This window comes from Rissa tridactyla, chromosome 6 (genome assembly GCF_028500815.1).
Source record: "Rissa tridactyla isolate bRisTri1 chromosome 6, bRisTri1.patW.cur.20221130, whole genome shotgun sequence".
NCBI lineage: Eukaryota > Metazoa > Chordata > Aves > Charadriiformes > Laridae > Rissa > Rissa tridactyla.
The window spans coordinates 14997100-15016719 of record NC_071471.1 but is presented as its reverse complement, the minus strand read 5'-3'; the positions used below and the strand labels follow the sequence as shown (position 1 = coordinate 15016719).

General features: G+C 52.8%; 2 protein-coding genes across 2 annotated transcripts in view; one reads left to right on the top strand and one right to left on the bottom strand.

Moving 5' to 3' along the window:
* The first annotated feature begins 2271 nt into the window (after positions 1–2271).
* Positions 2272–10944, top strand: SRPRB (SRP receptor subunit beta). Its single transcript, XM_054207568.1, has 7 exons — positions 2272–2430; positions 2547–2641; positions 2728–2805; positions 4554–4636; positions 5076–5212; positions 6138–6192; positions 8560–10944. Exons 1-7 carry the CDS (start codon positions 2319–2321, stop codon positions 8774–8776), a joined length of 777 nt encoding a protein of 258 aa, XP_054063543.1. The 5' UTR covers positions 2272–2318; the 3' UTR covers positions 8777–10944.
* Positions 10945–13916: 2972 nt separating this feature from the next.
* The window catches only part of SLCO2A1 (solute carrier organic anion transporter family member 2A1), a 31427-nt gene continuing 25723 nt past the window's right edge, over positions 13917–19620 (bottom strand). The window contains exons 8-14 of the mRNA XM_054207561.1: positions 19305–19469; positions 18561–18750; positions 16407–16566; positions 15861–16030; positions 15619–15683; positions 15342–15462; positions 13917–15227 (exon numbers count right to left, since the gene is read on the bottom strand). Of these exons, the coding sequence (XP_054063536.1) occupies positions 15107–15227; positions 15342–15462; positions 15619–15683; positions 15861–16030; positions 16407–16566; positions 18561–18750; positions 19305–19469 (992 nt within the window). The 3' untranslated portion in view covers positions 13917–15106. The remainder of the gene's footprint in view (positions 15228–15341; positions 15463–15618; positions 15684–15860; positions 16031–16406; positions 16567–18560; positions 18751–19304; positions 19470–19620) is intronic.

Below are 19620 nucleotides of genomic sequence, written 5' to 3'. Positions count from 1 at the left end.
CGATCCTATATCTCATCTGGCTGGATCTGAGTCATTTCGACCAGGCAGTGTTCCTAAAACACAGAAGTATATCGATGGGGAGAGTCCAGGCTTAGACTTCTGTTTTGAAAAAAAATCTAGGACTTACTTAGAAACATGTGTGTTTTGGTATAGTCTGTCTGAAGTGCTGCTGACCTGAAAACAAACATGTAGATAGGCAGCCTGACTCTGGTCCATGGTGAAAATAAAAAGTTAAGACAAAAAGGTCTACTGAGGCCCTCTGCTTCAGAGGAACAGAGTGTGGAGCAATCCAGCAGGTCCTGACCCTGTTGTCAAGGCAGGCATGGAGAAGCTGCTGAGGGCAGAAAGACGCTAAGAGCTTCTGGCTTTGAGGGAATGAATACTATGATGGGCTCAGTGATGATTTTTGGATGCTTATGGTATGTGTCGTGAGAAGTCCACTAGCCTGACTGCAGATCACCTTGGAATACAGAAATGTAGAGTGTGATGGGAAGCAATGACATTTCGTTCCTCACATTTACATAGGATGAAGTATACTGGACAGGTGGCTTTTTTAATCTGTTCTTGAAAACTAGAAAAGAAATAGATACAGTGCCTCTAAGAGGCTACAACCAGCTATGGCTACAGTTAGGAAACTTTCCCCAAGAGCAGCTGCATCATTTGCACTCCACATCAAGTGTAACCCCTTGTCCCATAAGTAGAGGGCATGGAAAGAAGGAACCTCACTAGAGTATCACAGAGCAACTCCAGTGGGAGGGGACCTCCGGGGGTCTCAAGTCCAAACTCCTGCTCAAAGAAAGGGGTCAACCAGGTTGCTCAGGGATTGACCCAGTCAGGCGCTGAGAACCTCCAAAGATGGCGATGCCGTGACCTCCCCGGGCAACCTGTCCCTCTGCTTGAGGGAAAGAAATTTCTCTCCTATCCACTCTGAACCTCTCTCATTTCAATGTATTCCCATTGCTCCTCATCCTGCACCACTGTGAAAAGTCTGTCTCCCTCTTCCTGTTGCCTGGAACAAAATTGTCCATCACTTCTCCAGGCTCAACAAGTCCTGGTCCTGCAGCCTCGCCCCTCAGGGCACTTCTCCAGCCCCCTGACCATCCTGGTGGCTCTCTCCTGACCTTGCTATCGTTCATGGATGTCTTGCTTCAACTGGGGGGGGGGTGCCAAAACCAGACACATTTGGCCAAACATCTCAAGATGTTTGAGTCTCAAACCAAGGACCTGGTGCTGAGCTGAGGGGGTGATTGGTCTCTTCTCCCGAGTAACAAGTGATAGGACAAGAGGAAACGGCCTCAAGTTGCGCCAGGGGAGGTTTAGGATGGGTATTAGGAAAAATTTCTTCACTGAAAGGGTTGTCAAACACTGGAACAGGCTGCCCAGGTGTGGTTTTGGCCAGGCTGGCCACTGAAACAAATGACAGAGTCCTCTCGGATGCCGGCCGTTGAAGGAAGAGCTGACCCTTTGATCCCTCAGCTTTTATACTGAACACGATGCCCAGGGGATGCAATACCCCACTGGTCAGTTTTGGGTCCCCTGTCCTGTCCGCTCCTCCCTGCAGGTGCCACCACTCTCCGCTCTTCCGACCCTCCAACGGGGCAAATAACCGAGTTAGCTGGCCTTGGTTGTTATAGCAATAAGGATAAGCAAGAGCCTCTGTGCAAACCATCCCTTGGCATTCACTATAATCATAGCTCTTATCTCTCTGGGAGCGAACAGTGTCTGGACAATATGCCGTTAATTTCAGAGAGTTCAGTTAGTTACAAGAGGCTTGGCTGCAGAGTAAAATTACTGAAGAGAAAATTGGTTCTGTTTCACCACAAACCAGGACACCAGGGAAGTGGTGGCATCGCCATCCCTGGAGGCATTTAACAGACGGGCAGACGTGGTGCTGAGGGACGTGGGTTAGTGGTGGTTCGGGCAGTGTGAGGTTGACGGTTGCACTCCATGATCTGAAAGGTCCCTTCCAACCCCTACGGTTCTATGATTCCACGATCACCCCCGGGACCTCCACGGCTCAGCCGCCCACCGCCTTGCCGTGCATTATTCCCCCTCATGCGGTGGAGGCAGCCGTGCTCCTGCTCCTCCAGGAGCCAGTCGGAGCCGCGGAGCGCTGCGGGGCCCGCGCCCGCCCGCCTTCCCCTTCCCGCCCCTTCAGCCGCCGCTGCGCCTCCTTTCCCCCCCAGGAACTACAACTCCCATCACCACTCGCGCCCCGCCTCCCAGCAGCCCTTGCGCGCCCCGCCCACCAATCCCGGCATGCCGCGGGGCCGGAAGTGGAAGTCGGGGGAGTACGGCGACGTGTGCGGGCAGGCAGCATGGCGGGCGGGCTGGAGCCGCACCTGGAGGCGCTGCGGCGGGAGATGGCGGCGCCCGGTCCCGCCGTGTTCTCCGTCCTGCTGGCGCTGCTCGTCGTCGTCATCACGTTCCGTGAGTTGCGGCCCGCGGGGAACCCCCTCGCCCCGGTCGCGCCCCGGGGGCCTGGCGGGGAGCAGCGGCCTCCGGTGGCGGCGGCGGGCTGAGGCGCTCCCCCCTCTCTCCCGCAGTGATCTGGAGGTTCGTGCAGGGCAGGAGGAGCAGCCGGAAGGCGGTGCTGCTGCTGGGCCTCTGCGACGCGGGGAAGACACTGCTGTTTGCGCGGGTGAGCGGGGAGCCGGGGGCTCCTGAGGGGGTGAAGCGCCGTGCCGGTGTTCACCTATTTCCTGAAAATTACTTTTTTTCCTACAGCTGTTGACAGGCAGATACCGCGATACCCAAACTTCGATAACCGACAGCTCCGCAGTTTACAGAGCCAGGAATGACAAGGTGAGCGGGCATGGTTTCGGCTGGAACTCGTGCATGGTTGCCACCGCCAGATGGTGCCTTTGATTTTCTGCTCCCTGTGCTAAACCTGACGTGATGCTTTTTGCGCTGCTTAGGCTTCTCAGCTTGAAATCAGTCCCCAGCTTGATCCGAGTGTAGGATAGGATTCTTCTGGGCAAGGCATGCAGAGGAAGCAGGAAGATAGTGGGTTGTATTAGGGACTCCTTGTCTCTGCAGGTTCTTTTTTCTTTGCTTGTCAAACTGTGAAACCTTTTTGGCTGAAAACCATAACTGCATATCGTGTTCTGAAAGGCAGGCAGTGTGTGATATCTTTCTTTTTCTACAGACAAGGAAAGGGAGCTGCTTTTATAAGTGGAGTAAAACAGACAGCACCGTGGGGGCAGTGGTGTGGTTCAGTGCAGGAGGGAGATTTGTGAGGGAACATTGTTCTGTTGAGTTTGGTTTATTTGCTTGGCAGTAATTTCTGTGTCTCCCAAGAAAACCTGAAAAGAAGGCCCTTTAGCAGGCTTAAAAAGAGTCTCCAGCTGAACTTCATATGGTCTCAAAAAGGATTTTGGTTAATTTCAGGTCCTGGGCTGCCACAGATCTAGTTATTTTCAGTTTATGGTGATCTCAGTTTCAGAATAGTTTCTTTCTCTTGCTGGGTGCACGCGTGGCAGTGAAAGCACTGAGCTGGCAGCACATTATGTGCTGGTGAATTGTAAAAGTAAAGAATGTTTTTGTGGCTTCTCTGTGGTGATCTTCAGTAACAGTGGTGATAATAAGAGGTTAAAAACACAGTAAAGGGGAGTGCAGGGCCTTTTTTAATATTTCTGTCTCAGATTGAGCAGACAGGAGGTATTTGAGAGGGGAGAGGAGCTAGAATGCTACAATGCAGACCGTTAACTTTTCTTTTTTAAATTGTAGATGAAATTTCTGTTAAAGTCCAAGAGCAGTGAGTAGATAGATGCTTGTGTAGTGTTCGCTCCCCTCTTGAGAACAACGAGTGTTATCTTGAGAGCAGTGACGTGACCCTACTTGGCCACATCTCGATCAGGAGCGTGTGAGAGCCATTCGTTCTTTTTAGTGTCGCTGCTTTCTCTGGCCGTCAGCCTGTGGAAAGGGAAACATTTGTAGCTTTTAATTAAAAAAGTCTCTTGTAAGGGCATTTTTGTGTTATTTCCAGCAAAGTTATGTGTATTTAGGTAGGCTTGGAGTTGGGTAGATTCTGTACATGAATAGATATCTTGATGCAGAGACTGTGGGACTAATATTCTGTGTCAGGGACCTGCAGGACAGGAGTTCGTGGGTTTGCTGTGCAGAGATCTACTTGCGGTCAGGGACGGTGTAAATCTGATGAAGCTTTGTTACTTGCACTGCATGTGGGGTAGTTGTAGAGGGGGTATACTGTGGATGAGAAATGGGTCGAACATTTTCTTTTTCTCTGCGGTCATACTCTGTCCTCTCAGCTCTGGTGAGCGGTTTCCTGGTGTTGGCAGCCTCCTTACTGAGTCCTGGCCATGGATGATGTTCCTCAGCGTTTCTTTTGCCTGTTGGAATTGTTTCAGCTGGTGGAGAGACTGCACCTCAGGGAGAGTTACGTGCTTCTGCCCGATATGGGGATTCACTCACTCACTGCTGCCCCAGCACCAGGCTAACTGGAATCCACTGTCAGACTGGTTTTTCCCAGTCTGTGATCACAGGTACCCCTAGGTTAGGTGTTGCTGATACTTTCTTGCTTCTGTTCCCAGGGTGCTAACGTCACCTTAATCGACCTTCCAGGCCATGAGAGTTTGCGGCTTCAGTTCTTGGAGAGGTTCAAGGCCGCAGCCAGGTAATTTGGGGGAGATTGTCAGGGGAGGAGGGGGCAGGTGATGTTTTGGACAGGGATGAACCAAATGATGGTGCTGAGGGTGCTGTGAGCTGGGCTGGATTCACTGTCTGGTGGTACCCTGAGAGTCAGAGCTCTGCTGTGGGGTAGCGGGCGTTAGTTATTGTTCTGCTTTTCTGCTTACCTGTGTTTATAGTGCATCTGGAGGCAAAGCAGCTGCAGCGGGGAGGGTCAGGGGATGTGGTATATCCGTGGGGCAGAGAGGGAAAGATTTCCTGCTGGGGTTGAACGTGGCGTATATTTCAGCTGGCGCATGCTAACCTGCTCTTGGGTTGGATGAGATCAGTTGTGGAAACAAATGTGTTAGCCCAGGCTGGAGTACTTGCAGGGGAAGATGGTTGCAGAGCTTCGACCAGCACATGTTCTTCCCTCTTTCCTCCAGAGCCATTGTGTTTGTGGTGGACAGCGTGGCCTTCCAGCGGGAGGTGAAGGATGTGGCGGAGTTCCTGTACCAGGTCCTGGTCGATAGCACTGTGCTCAAAAATGCACCCGCGCTGCTGATCGCTTGCAATAAGCAAGGTATCGTGTGCTGCCTTGTGGGCTGGACATTGGATTCAGCCCTTGGGAGATAGGGGTTCATGCCATGGATGCTGACTTTCTTAGGAGTTGGGATTTCAGGAAAATGAAGGCTGGAACTTAGTTTTAAACTTGGACTACTCAGCAGGAACATTTCTAGCAGCCATTGGGGGAATTCTTAGGTCAGGTATGTCTAATAGCTTTGCAGAGAAGCACCGCTTAGGAGAGCTACAGCTTTTTAGATGGGCTTAAGTAAGGCAGGTGGCTTCCTGCTTGTGCACAGCTGTCTCCCTGCATGCGCAGGCATCAGAAAATAGGATCACCTTGAGTGTAATGAACCATCTGTGCACACTTGAGAGATTCAGTCTTAAAATCAGACAGCTGCTTAGCTACCAAGATTATGTTTTGTCTTAATTGGACAAGTAGGAACATCCTGTTATTGGAAAGGACTAGATTTTCAGATCCCTACAGCTGTTACAGTGAAGGTGTGGATCCCTGTATAACAATCTGAAGCTTTTGGGTGTATCAGGTTTGGTTTTCTTAGTTATTCAGGAGCTACCTGAAGCCTTCATGGCTCCAAGTAGAAAAAAAACCAAAAAAAAGCACTGTGTTGAGCTCTATAATTCCAGGACAGGTGAGAGTGTGGGGCCTTGTAGGTGGGCCATCAAACCCTGTCCTCTGTTTGAAGCAACTTACTGCCCAGCAATAAGAAATAAATTCCCTACATGATATCAGACTTCCGGGTTGCTCCCATTCGCGTCTGCAAACCCAAAGCTGCAGCATCAGTTATCCTAGTGCAGGCACAGCTGTCTTTGTCCCAGTAACTCTTATTACTGCACAGTATGAGCAGGCCGTTAGGAGGAGGAACGAGGTTCTGAATTATGACGTAAAACCAAAGAGCTGACTTAATTTTCTTTTCTCTCCCTAGATGTCACAATGGCAAAATCAGCAAAACTTATTCAACAACAGCTGGAGAAAGAGCTGTAAGTATGAAATTGGATCTTAAACCCTCTGAGCTTCTCTTGTTTTCCTTTCTGATTCTTACCTCAGTGCTCAGTGAGCTCTCTTGAGCCACATCTTAAGTTCATCATAAAAAAAGAGCAGTCTGTTTTGTCTGTGTTGGTGTAACTAGGATGAGAGAAGATTGCTCCTTGCTAAAGCACGCAAAAAAGCAGTAGGTACAGGCAGTGTATTGCCTCCTAGAAGCTGTGGCTTGAAGAAACAGCATCCCAATCCTTTCCTAAAAGCTGCCATCCCTAGGCTAAATGATACCTCCCATGGTGCGGTCCCTTCTTAGGTACAGGCAGGGTGTAGGTGGTGTGAAGATCTTAGTAGATCTGCTCAGGTTTACTGGCATGGGTATTTTTTGCAGGGTGGCTCTGCTGCAAAAGGGCTTGGCGTACAAAGCTTGAGAGTTGGGGAGGGAGCATCTAGTTTTCCCGGCCTGCTAACAGGCATTGCAGGAGCCTGTTTCAGATCACATGTTGGCTCTGTATCCCCGCTTGGAAGGACAGTAACCTGGGAAGACAAATGATGTATGATCTGTTGCTAATTTTAAGTTGTAAGAGGAAGCGGAAGGAGGAGAAAGTGGCTTGTAGACTGTGCTGCGTTGTAAGCTGCCAGCTGAATGAACTTCAGCATCAACAGCTGGCAAGTCCATCTGGGGAGAGGGCAAGGAGAAGATGACTTTTTTAAAGTTATATTTTAATCTGTGCATGAAGATGCTGCCTGTGAGTCCCATAATTGTAGTTGGGTCAACTCTGCTCTGGGAGAGACCTGTGCAGCTCTTGTGCCGTGGTGGACTTCACCACCAGCATCTAGTAGAGATTTTACTTCCACACACACTCAGAACTGGGTATTTTGCATTCCTGTTGCCTGTGTGTGTTTTGGTCTTGGGGGTAGGAGCAGGATTGTAGCTCTTTGGTCTCTAAACAAGTGCATATAGTTGGGGTATAGCCATATTGTTGCCAAGTGGTGGACTCGACAGTGTTAGGTTTACTGTTGGGCTTGATAATCTTAAGGGTCTTTTCCAACCTGAACGCTTCTGTGGTTCTATAATCGCTTTGGCCAGTAGATGGCAGCGGGGTTATTTGTGCTGGTGTCTCTTCCAAGCGGAATACCTGACCTTCCTGTTTTTGAGGGAGGAATTATTTGTTGCAAATAATTCAAGCCCTCCAGGAAGATAAGCATTCCTTGGTTCGGATGCAGAGCATTTGCCAGTTATCTGTGTGTAGAAGTTGGATTTCTAGGTAGGTTATATGTGCCCTGTTAGGCAGTGTTATTCCTGCAGGCTGGCAGATTGCTGACGTCCTCCTCCCTGTGCCACCGCACTTGGCTGTCCTTATGTGGAGAACCCAAGGAAGCGTCTCCTCTCTTATTCCTGAACATGCACCTCTGGGCAGCGTTGTATTTTCCCTGTGCCCCGTTAATTTAGCTCCATTCTGTGAATAAGGAATAGCTGGGGGTGACTGAGAGCGGGCACCGCCAGGCTGCTCTGTCTCTGAAAGAGGTGCAGCATCATCCATGAAGCTCTACTAGGCAGTTGAAGACCTGGAGAGAGATTGCCGTTTGCATCTGTGCCTGATGCAGCCTCTTGACTTCCCTAGCCTTGCTTTTTGGGACCTTGGAGGCAGTCAGATCGCAGTGCCTCTGTGTCCGTTGAGCTGTTCTGTCTCCCTGTGCTGCTTCTGCCTTGGATGCCCGATGAATGTGGGATGAGGAGATCCATCCTTGCTCTCCACACGTGGCAGGGAGTTGAGATGCTGCAGCAAGCTGAAGGGCAGGAGCGGTAGTGACATTGCAGCCTGGGAGCGGTGGGGAAGACTCAATCCCCCTCTCATTCCCACAGGTATTTGGCACACTCAAGTGGCAGCGGGTTGCGCCCCTGCGTGATCCTCGATATCACGGGTGCCTCTCTCTTCCCAGTTACCCTGTTAAACTGGTGCAGATCCTGAGCACTGTGGGCTATATCGTGTGTAATTCCTGGTGACTGCCATGGGGATATTGGGGAAATTCAGAAGAGGACATCATCGCCTGACTCTTGTTGTTGCTTATTACAAAAGCAATATTACAAAAGCAAAATATTACAAAAGAAAACCTGTTTAAGCACACTCTCCTTGAGTGGCCTTCTGTCTGTCTTGCTCTCCTTGAGCCTCTCTGGAGTTGTCCTTCCAGCAGGAATGTAGGAGAAGTGGGCAAAGTGTCTGCCTCTGCAGAGCCCTGGGACCTTCTGTATTTGGTATGACAGGCATCCCGCTGACAGAACTGGGTCTAAAACATCTCAGCAGCCATGGCGTAGGTAACATTCCCCTGGTTCACAGGTCTTGACCCTTTCCCTTCTCTGTCCACAGCAATACCTTACGAGTGACTCGATCTGCAGCCCCCACCAGTCTGGATGGCTCAGCCACTGGGGGCCCTGCCCAGCTGGGGAAGAAGGGCAAGGACTTTGACTTCTCCCAGCTGCCCATGAAGGTGGAATTCGTGGAGTGCAGTGCTCGGGGCAGCAAGGGAGAGGAGGGAGATGCTGACTTCGAGGGCCTTGAGAAATGGCTGGCCAAGATCGCCTGAACGGAGAGGGGCAGGGCTGGAGGGAGAGACTTGGGGAGGCTGGGGGGCAGGATGCTTGGGAACTGAAAGGAAAAAGACGGTCTGAAGCACTCAAATCTCATTTTGCTGTGGAAAGAAGAAACTTAAGCTGGAAACCAGCATTGTGGTGTATTCCTCTGCTGCTCATGGGCTTGGGAGCAACATGATACCAATTGCTGGTGTGATTTCCTCTGATTGTCCCTATCACACTGAAACATCTTTTTCCTCTCCCCTCCTTTTTTGTCTTCCTCTGGGATGCTGACCCTCTGGGCTTCTGTGTTTCCTTAATCTTTAGGCTTTTCGATTGGTAGCTGCCAGGCAAATCAGGAAGGAGTGCACTGCCAGGTGAGTTTCAGCGATGGGAGTCTGTGTGTTGTCTTCTGCCTTGGTTTAGCATTGCAGCCCTGTTACCTCTTGGAGCTACTGATCACCTCCTGATTCAGACCTCTTTCCCCAGCCTCTCGCTGCTTGGGAGTGCTGTGCACGTCGTCTGTGCTGCCCCGGCAAAGTGCACAAGACTCTCTCCATTTGGCAGTCATTGAGGAGAGTATAAAAAGATGTTTACTTCTGCGTCTTCTCCCTTCCCGTTCTTCCAAAGCAGTGCAGTCCCATTTCTGTGTAACACTACCTGTGTCCTTTGCTGTGTCTTTGGGCGATTTCAGTTCTTGGGAGTTTTTCTTTAACTGAGGGCTGTGTCGTGAAAGCTTGGTTCTCCTTCCCATACTTCAGGCTCTTCTCCCACAGACACCTATCCACACTCTCCGAGTAGCAGAGGTATAGTAGGGTCCTATCTTGAAACTCTGAGGCAGGCGCGTTTTTCGATGCATACCTACATTATGTGTGACATCTGGTGTGACAGGCATTTGCTGTGCAGTCCCCCGCCTGTCTCCTGCTCCAGTGACTGCAGTCAGATCTTTTTTTCGTGTGTAATTAGCCAGCAGTGGTAGCAAAGTGAGAGGGAAAGTCAAGGAGCTGCTAGCACATGAGTGTATTCCTCATCCTGGGGAAGATGTTCAGTGAAGAGGGGAAAGAAATGTGAGATTTTCCCAGTTCGTTATCATTTGTCTGTCGTGTTTAAAACCAAGGTTGCTGCTGGCTGTGTGATCTCAAATTGTTACTCTTGCAGGGAGGATTCCGGGAATGCTTGTTGCTGTAGGTATCGCAGCGGCTCAGCAGGCTGCTGGGAGGCTTGGGGTGTCGGAGTGCTCTGTTTCAGCACGGTTCTGAACTCTCCAAGAGACATTTGCTCTCCTCCTTCCCATGCTCTGGCCAGGAGCGTCGATTATCCAAAGGGAGATCTTCCAGCAGCATTGGTGTGGGGAGACAGGACCCCGGTGCTGTGCTGTGCGTTCAGCTTCCCCTTCCTGAACAGCCTTAAAACACAGCTGTCCTGCCCAGCGGCTTCGTGTAGCTTTGTGCTCTGGTGGGGTGCCATTTCTGTGCAGTACCTATGTGAGGATGATTGTGCTCCAGGATGCCACGCTGCAAAGTGTGAGGTCCTACGACAGTGAAATTTTTCCTTTGTTTTTGTTGTTTCCCCTTATATTTTGAGGGAGGAGGGAGCGGCTGGCTCCTGGTAGACCTTTTCCGTCCTTTGCAGGCTCGTCTCCTCTCCGGTTTGATGCTTCCTTCATCGCTCACCTGATCTGTTGTGTTCTTTTCCTTTCTGTCTGGGTCATCCTCTGCCTCCCTGTAGCACTGCCAAGTGTTAGTAGTGTTGGGAAGAGCAAGGACAGTCTTTAGCAAAGACTGTGCTCCTATGAATGCAGCAGGGCCTTGCGTTTCTAGTCTTGTGAACCCGATGGCTGTTCTGCTATCCATGCAGGAGGTGGGCAGGGTTATATTTACCAAGTATGTTATATTCTTATATTTCCTGCAGCCAGAGTATTGTTGGAACATGTTCGTCATGCTTTGAACTCCTTTAGCTGGAGCTCCTTCCTAGGCCACCTGCTTTGAATCCGTAATGCTGAAGTGAGAATATTGCAGTTTCTTTGGGTGGTTATTCTGCTTGCAAAGACCTGTCTCCTCGGAAAGCAGAGGCCAAGCACCAGCCCCTCCTGGGGCAAGTGGGGAAGGTAGCATGAGGCCATGGTTAGTTTTAAGTTATTCTTGTTAAAAGTATTCCTTACATAAAATTTGTTTTGCTTAAATCTTTGTTCTCACGTCTTGCTTTAGTCTGTCTGTATTTGCCTTGACTCTTCTCAGCGGTGTCAAATCCGCACGGACTGGGGCTTTGCGTCTGCTTGGCACAATGCTGGAGATCAACCCTCCTCCTTAGTGGCCAGGTCTGTCAAAAAACAATGCCTCCTCCACGCGCAGGGCTTTGGGGAGTTTTTTGGGGTGTGTCTTTACTCCTTAGTCGGAATGTTAGGGACTTGATACTCAACGTAGCAGAAAACACCCATCAAAAAACTTTTAAAAAGGTACTTTGCTCGAATGCAGAGGAAAACTCAAGCTGGCTGCAGTGCGCTGTGCATGGCTGTCATGGTTTATGTCCCAGAGCGCTTGCCCTGCTCGGTGGTGGAGGTGGCTATGGCAGCCTGCAGCTTCACAGATGGAGACGCCTCAGCTTTCCCCACTGGAGCGGGGCCGTGGGGCTCGGGGCTGAGCTGGGGCTGCTCCCTGTGCCACTCGTGCCGCAGGACAGAGCTGTGCGTTGGGCTGTTGCAGAGCTGCATGTGTTTTTTGGGCTGCGCTCCATGACTTGCCTGTTAAATATTTGGGACTGTTTTTCCCCAGTGGCTGAAGGAAAAGGGCAGAACTGGAAACTGAATGTTGTTTTCTTTCTTTCTTTTTTTTTTTTTTTCTTTTTCCCCAGTCTGCTTTGTGCTTTGTTTTTGACTCTGATGTATAAACCTTGCTCCCAGGCTGTGGCTTTGTGCTGGCTGTGCAGGTTGCTCCTCAGGCTGCAGCCTGGCGGCCACTCTGTTTAGGTGTCTTTAGCAAGACAGCAGGATGTGATAAACTCACCTAAAGGGACCTTCTGTTCCTCCATCTGCCTGACCCAGAGTCCGTCACCCCACTGCATTTACACATCTGCAGGGACTGAGGCTTTCGCTGTACTTTAAAGCTCTTTTGCTTGACGTTTTTTGCTAAGGGTCGTGCTTTGCCTACAGATTGTTCCCCTGGAAAGGAAGGGTGTTTCTGGAGGAGATGGACAAGCACAGTGAGATCCAGGATAGCAGAAACCACGTGAAAGTAGAGGACAGATTGCTGAAAGGCAAAGAAAAGCAAAAATAGCATGATGCCTGAACAGTTGCATCCCAGTGGTGGTGGTTTCCAAGGCTCCCCAAACCAGATGTCGCAACTGCGACCTTTCCTGTGCCTAGAGCCATTGGCCAGCCCCAGCCACCTTGACACCTTTGGGGCCAGGAGCTTCCATGTGGCCCTGTTTGGGCCACCTCATATGCTGGCTGGCACCTCCTGGGGCTTGTCCAGCTTGATGTTACCTCTGATCTACTGGACGTGGAGAACGTGGAGTTAGGGAAGGTCAGGGGGTGAGTTAAGGGAACCCCTGCCAGGTGGAGGGGGAACAGGAATAGGAATACCAAGGACAGACCTCATTAATGTAAAGACTTGCTGTCCAGAGCAAATCCAAGGCATCCTCTCCTTTCCCTTTTCCTTTATTCCCTCTGTGAGCATGGATGCAGCGGGGCTGTTTGTCAAGAGCACAGTGAGAAGTCATGCCTTGTCCTGCACAGTGATGGGGTAAATACAGTTACCCAAGAAAACTCTTCCGCTCCCCTGCTGTCCCCCTCCACCCCCATCCCATCCATCTGTCAGTCTGTGACGCTGCCCAGGAAGGGATACAGCCACAGTGTAAAGGAGGAGGAAGGTGGGGTGGCCCTGACTGGCCCAGGCTCCTTGCCCAAGAGCCCAGGAGCCCCATCTAAGCTCAGCCCTGTCCCTCCGGTCCCTTCCTGAGCTATGCTGTAGCCATCTCCAGCATCATCTCCAGCATCATCTCCAGCTGATCCTAACGCACCGACTGACTGTCCAGCACCCTTTGCTATCTCAGTCCTGGGAATGGTATTGTGGATCCTGACCAGCAGCATCTGCCACGGTCCTCTACGGGTGGCAAATGTGCTTCAGCAGCCACCCCTCCTAGAGGAGCCACGGAAGACATGTGATCTCAGATCTAGTGCATTCGGGTCAAGCCCTTTGCTTTTGGCTTCATCTTTTAGCAGCTCTGTCAGATAAACGGTGTCCTTTGCGTGACGCCAAGCTCTTGATAAACTCGCGAAGCAATTCCTGTCATACAGGTCAAGTGGTGCTCCTATGTCACCCTCTATGGTGACAGCAGGCTGTCATCATCAGTGGCTGCATCCCCATATCCCACCAGCTGACGTTTCTCTTCCCGTTCTAGTGGGCTGCCTTCACCCTGCCAGGAACAGAGAGGGCAGGAGGAGGGCAGGGCAGGAGGAGCACTGCCAGAGCGGGTCAGGGAGGCCCTGGAACTGCTTCTCTCTCTTCAAGAGATGCCGCAGGCAGGGGTATATCCTGCACAACCCTGCCTCTACCTGCAGTCCTCTGCCTGCATCCCCATGCCCAAACCAACTGTACCCTCCCTGCAGCCCCATGCACCTGTAGCACCCTGCCTGCAGTCCCCCTGCCTGCAGAACCATGACTGCAGCCCCACAAACCCCTCCTGCAGGGTCTTTCCCAAAGACCCTTCCTGCTGCCCTGTGAACCCTGCCCTGTGTGTGCAACTCCATGCCTGAAGCTTGCAGAGCCCTCTGCCCTGCCTGCAACCTCCTGCCCACAGCCCACTCCACCCTGCCTGCAGCCCTTTCCATGCAGCCTGTCTCCAACCCCATCTATCCCCCTGCCCGGTGCCTATGGCTGCCTGTACCTTGCCTGCAGCCCAAAGCCCACAGCTGCCTGCCTGCAACATATTGCCAACAGCCCCCTGCCTACCAACCCCTGCACCGCTGCCTGCTCCATGCCTGCAGCTCCCTGCACTCTGCCTGCAGACCTCTGTCCACAGCCCCTTGCCCAAAGCCCACTCTCCCCTCCCTGCAGCCCCCTGCCCTCACCCATGAACACTCCCCACAGGCTCCTGCCCACAGACCCTTCCCGCTGCCCCGTGGACTCTGCCCTGTGCCTGCAACGCCATGCCTGGAGCTTCCAGTGCGCTGCCTGCAGAGCACTGCAACCTCCTGCCCACACCCCTGCTTGCAGCCCCCTTCACACAGACTTGCCTCCACTCCTTCCATCCTGCCTGCAGCCCCCTAACCTTGCCTGCAGCCTCCTGCCCTCAGCTGCCTGCATCCTGCCTACAGATCTGGGCTCACAGCCCTGTAACTGGCAGCCCTCTGCCTGCATGCCCGTCCCCGAAGCTCCCTTCACCCTGCCTAGAGCCCCATTCTCAACTCCTGTGTCCACAGACACACGCCTGCAGCCCCCTGCCCGCATCCCTGTGCCCCACGGACCCTGCCCTGTGCCTGCAACTCCATGCCTGGAGCTTCCCGTGCGCTGCCCGCCAAGCCCTGCACCCTGCCTGCTGGACTGCCCGGGCACCTTTTTTTGACAGGATGACATGGGCTGCCTGCCCACTCTGCGCACCCCCTCATGGCTGGTGGAGCCGCAGAGGTAGGGGGACATGCCCTGTCAGCCACCATTTCTTCTCCTTCGCCAGCGAGGGATGATCTCAGCATCTGCCAGGATGCGACCTGCAGCATCCCCACTACCTTGACGATGGGGCAGCTCTTGGGGGTGCGGCGGGGGGTGTGGGGTGTCAGGTGCGGAGCAAAGCACCACAGTTGGAAAAGTGACCTTTATTTAAAAAATAAAAAGAGCAACAAACCCCCAAATGTTCTGCAGTAAACCCCTAGTGATAACTTCTCACAACACGTGTGCGATGTCCATGCTGACTTCCGCGAGGGGTGCGAGCCGGGGTGGGACATGAGGCAGCCCCACAGGGTTGGGAGCCGTCTCCCCTGCTCCTGTCCCAACCGGGAGGGCATTACCCGGCTGGAAGTGTCACACCAGAGAGGGGAACCATCGTCCACAGCAGGCACTTCTCTGGGTACATGGGATGGGGGCTGCACTCCAGCCCCCATCTGCCTCCTGGTCCAGGTGGTGGTGGGGGTTGCCCCCTCCCCAAAGTGGTGGGCAAGGTGCAGCTGGAGAACCTGGGAGGAGCTGGCATGGAGCATCCCTCGCCGGGAGCACAGCGGTGCCATGGGCTGCAGGAGAGGAGCTCAGAGCTGCTAAGGTGAAAGTCGCTCCCTTAGAAGGAAAAACAAACCCAAAAAAGACAAAGTACTGGCAGTGGGTAACAGGGGGGTGTGGAGTCAGTCCTCGGGTGGGCTACACCAGCCCTGCCGCCTTCTCCTGCACGTTGTACTCCTTGCTCCTCTTCACCTTCCAGCTGATGAGGGCGAGGAGGATGGTGCCCACCACCTTGTAGCCCACCTGCAGCCCCAGGTATCTGTCGGGAGAAGAGCAGGGAGATGCCGTGGCAGGAGGTGCCACCTCCAGCTGGCACCAGGCTGAGCTGGGGAGAATCCCCGTGGTCATCCCCACTGTGGGGGACAGGGGGTACCTGTTGCGGAGGAAGTCGTTGTTGTAGTAGGCGCAGAACCGTCGCTGGGTGCACTGCTTCTGCCAGTAGATGCAGGAGGAGTCGATGAGGGCACCGAACATGGCCGGGGCTGGCAGCCAGGCTTTGGAGAAGAGAGGATGGAGTCAGGCTGCCTGCCCTGCCCTGCCTGCAGGCTTTGCCTGCCGTCCCCAAGGAGCTTCCGCACCTCTTGGGGTTCAAGCAAGCCTCTGAGCACCCTGCTGCCTTCCCCCAGCCTCGACAGGAGGTGGACACTCACCCAGCAGCCTCATTAGTAAGAACTGGACTCCGATGGCAAACGACTTCTCATCTTGGTTCACCACCCTGCAGGGGAGAAGCCATGGGAGGTCAGAGCTGCCCCGGCAGCTCTGTATTTGGCCAAGCATCTTGGCCTCGTTGCACGTTTAAGAGGCCCCACTGATCCAAGCATGGGGAACCATCACATCACCACTGCCCCAGTGCCTTGCGACACCACCACCCCCGCCCCCCCACATTGCTCACCGTAAAACCATCATGTAGAGCGGGTTGTGGGACAGGCAGGCTACCAGGGCAGCAAAGGAGATGAGGAATATGGCAGGAAGGAGCATGTGGGAGCAGCTGAGGGGACAGGAGCCTGTCTTGGCAGAGGACAGCCCGTTCCCAGCGGAGATCAGGGAACAGTTCTTGTAGATCTGTTGGAAACGTTTGGAAAAAAAAAGAAGTGTAAGACTCTCAAAGCGAAGAGCGGGGATTTTAGCGATCCACCAGACCACATAGCTTTGCAGAAGACTAGTAAGAGCATCAGCTCTGATGTTAAGGCATGACCATGGCATCCTGCAATGGGATGTGCTGCCGTCTCCATTTCCCCACCCGATTCCCAGGCCATTACAGCAGTTCTCCGTTGCTCCTTCTCAGGACTTCGGCATCTCAGGTAGACCTCCCCGCATCAAAAAGGCTCTACCATGTTATTGCATGGGTCTAGTTCCTGCAGCATCGTTGCAGCCTCCACCACCACCACCAGCAAGCAAGGTGCCCCCCCGGGCTTTGCAAACCACTCGTTTTACTCACCACTTGTTTGGGAGTGGAAGAGTTAGCGGTGCTGTTGGTGCAGCCAGCGAAGCAGGGGGAGATGTACTCCACGTTGTTTTCTCCGCACACTGGGTGAAAGATGTGCTCAGAGCAGTGGCACCCGCTCGGCGTCTTAACCTGCTGTGGGGAACTCAATGTACTGCCAAAAAAGAAGAGGCGGGGGGGGAAAAATGTTAAAAAATTAAGAAATAGGACAGGAGGAAGAAAAATCCCTCTTACTAGTTAACCAGTTTCCCCATTCCTATTTGTGCTGGGCCACTGCCAGCAGCAGGCTGGCCTTGTGCCAGACCCTGATCCCCTGCAGGTACCTCTGCAAGTGTACAGTGAACTTAGCAGTAATTGTTATGTCTGCAAACAAGTACTCACATACTTACTACTACTTTTTTTTTTTTTTTTTTTTTTTTTTTTCTCCTTTTTCCCCCAGCTGAAAACTAATCAGCCAAATGCCTGGAGAAATATATATATATCTGGGCTCCATCCAGAACTGCACAAACAGATGTTGCAAACAGCCCCAGCTGGAAACACCATTCAGACAGAAACTGGAAGCGGGCTCTTTTCCAAACAAGCCTGATGACAACGTGAAAGTCAAGAGGACAAACTGAATTGTCTGTCCTGTCTTGCCTTACTACCTAAGGGAGTTCATCTGCTGGAGCGGCACAGTCTGTCTCTTGCAGGAAGCCAGCAGCAGGGACTTGCCCTTGGGCATGGTGGCATGGGGCTGCTCCATCTCCTACAGGAAGCTGGCACCATGGACCAGCCCTTGGGCATGGTGGCATGAGGCTGCTCCATCTCCTATGGAAGCTGGCAACACGGACCATCCTTTGGGCATGGTGGCATGAGGCTGCTCCATCTCCTATGGAAGCTGGCAACATGGACCAGCCCTTGGGCATGGTGGTATGGGGCTGCTCCACCTCCTGTGGAAGCCGGCAACATGGACCAGCCCTTGGGCATGGTGGTATGGGGCTGCTCCACCTCCTGTGGAAGCCGGCAACACAGACCAGCCCTTGGGCATGGTGGTATGGGGCTGCTCCATCTCCTACAGGAAGCCAGAAGCAGGGATTTGCTCTTGGGCATGGTGGGCTGGAGCAGAGCTCATGTTCACCCACCCATCCACGCAGCCCACAGCTACCTGGGGATCCAGGCAAAAAGCTCTTATGTACTGCTGCCATTGCAAGGGAGGAGGTTTTCCAGGTAATATAAGGCAACAGCCTCTTTTTCCATGCAAGTCCTTCCAGCAGCTCCCAGCGAAGTCCACCAGGACTGGTGTGTCACGCAGGAGCTGAGACAAGTAGTCAACCTGACACTGGGTGGCAAGAGGTGAACGCTGCGAGGCCAAGGTGCCTCCCAACATTTAGCACCTGCAACACCTGGTCTTGAGCTGAGGGATCTCCTCACATTTGAAGCCTTGCTCTCGCACAGAAAGCTTGAGGTGCCACTGCCTCCGTGGACTACCATGCGCTCCTGAACTGGCGGTGCGCGCCGGGCAGATCTCAGAGCCAAATATAAACACGTCGCCCACACATGGATTTGCAGAGCACTGTTGCTTTCCTTTGCCATGGTTATTTAAGTGGCTTTTAAGTGGGAGAAGCGCATGGACTGCCCTGACCCTCACCCCTCCACCATACCCCTGGGACAGGAGGCTTATTGCTGGCCAAGGGAAACATCTGTACGAAAGCCCCTTCCTTTCCCCGTGCATGGGGAAAAGACAGCAAGCCTTGCGGGGGGGGACTCTAAATGCCATTTTTATCTTAAAAAGACATGGTAAGAGCCAAAAGTTTCCATCCAGGTGAGGAGAAAGGTGATGTCCAGCTGGAGTGAAGGGAGTGTGTGAGGTGACCACGTGTGGGGTTGATGTGGACACGGGCACTAATACTACTAATTTCCCCCTAGAAATCCCGAATGAAAAATACACCCTGCTGGTTCGGTACAGAAAATCAGAAACGAAAACCCTCCCAAGCTTTCTGTGCTTTATAGTGCTTAGCTCTCCTCCCGGCAGCGGGATCGAGGAGCAAGCAGTAGTGTGGTGATGTCCACTGCCTCTTCTCCTCCACCCGCACGTATCCCGCCCCATGGATAATCAGGTCAAGAGCTAGAGGGATAAGGAGCTGGAAAGAACCCAAGCACCTGCGTTACCTGGTGGGGTAGATCCCATTGATGCGCCCTGTGGAGCAGCCCATGAAGAAAATGGGCAGGCAGATGAGGATGGAGAAAACGAGCACCACCACAGCAAACCGGGGGATGGCTCGCAGGGAGAAGGCAAAGCGTTTCATGATGATTCCTCCTAAGAGCATCCCGAGGGCTGCTGCTGGCAGGTTCACAGCTCCTGCAGAGGAACGGATGCGTTAGCTGGGGTCCTGCCTGCCAAGGACCTCTCTGCGGGCAGGGGGTGGGGGTAGTGGCTTTGTGGATCTCATGGGGGTTGGGAGAAGCCACAGACCCCACCATTACCCAAGACCAAAACCCAAGGCAGTCAGCACATATGAGAAACCTCAGCCTCAGGCTTCTGGCTTAGGGATACAAGATCAAACTTGGTGTGTAATTGCCAACTCTTGCCAACTTCTTTAAGCATGCGAGTGATCCAGACCTGCTTCACCCATGGGGTTGGGTCTGCATGTTTTCAACGAGAGCAGTTGCTGGCCCACAAGAATGCGCGAACAAATGTAGATGGTCTCTGAGAGGCTGCGAGACAGCCTGGTCTTCTGCAGGCATCTCAGGTCAGGAAAGTCATCAAACATCTCAAGGTGATCCCTAGGTCTCACCATGAGTTTTCCAATCCCTTCCTCCCATGGGATTAAAAAGCCTGGAGAATATGGGCAGGTGGCTCCCTGCTGATGGTCATTTTTCACCCTATGGCTGCCGGTGCACGTCCGTGCTCACCTATGAGAAAGTTGGCATACGAGGAGGAGGCACCATACTGCTTCTCCAGGAACTTGTTGAGGAAGGTGGCCAGACCCGCAATGACTGAGGAGAAGCTGCACTGAGCCAGCACCAGGAGGATGAAGAGGGGGTTGAGGAGCAGCCGGAGGAAGATCTTTGGGAATCCTACAGGGAAACAGCAGGAAAAATGTCTTTTAGCCATGTGATCCTCATGTCAGCGATTCGTACTGTGGAAAAAACCCTCCCTTAGACTGTTCCCAGAGAGTTAACACAGGGGATGTCTAAGGCCATGGGGAAAATGGAAGGGGAGATACCC

Bases quoted from the DNA above. Each gene is read 5' to 3' on its own strand.
- SRPRB (XM_054207568.1), top strand. From the start codon at position 2,319: ATGGCGGGCGGGCTGGAGCCGCACCTGGAGGCGCTGCGGCGGGAGATG. The intron at 2,806-4,553 runs GTGAGCGGGCAT...TTCTGTTCCCAG, and splicing joins ACAGAGCCAGGAATGACAAG to GGTGCTAACGTCACCTTAAT. The intron at 5,213-6,137 runs GTATCGTGTGCT...TTCTCTCCCTAG, and splicing joins GATCGCTTGCAATAAGCAAG to ATGTCACAATGGCAAAATCA.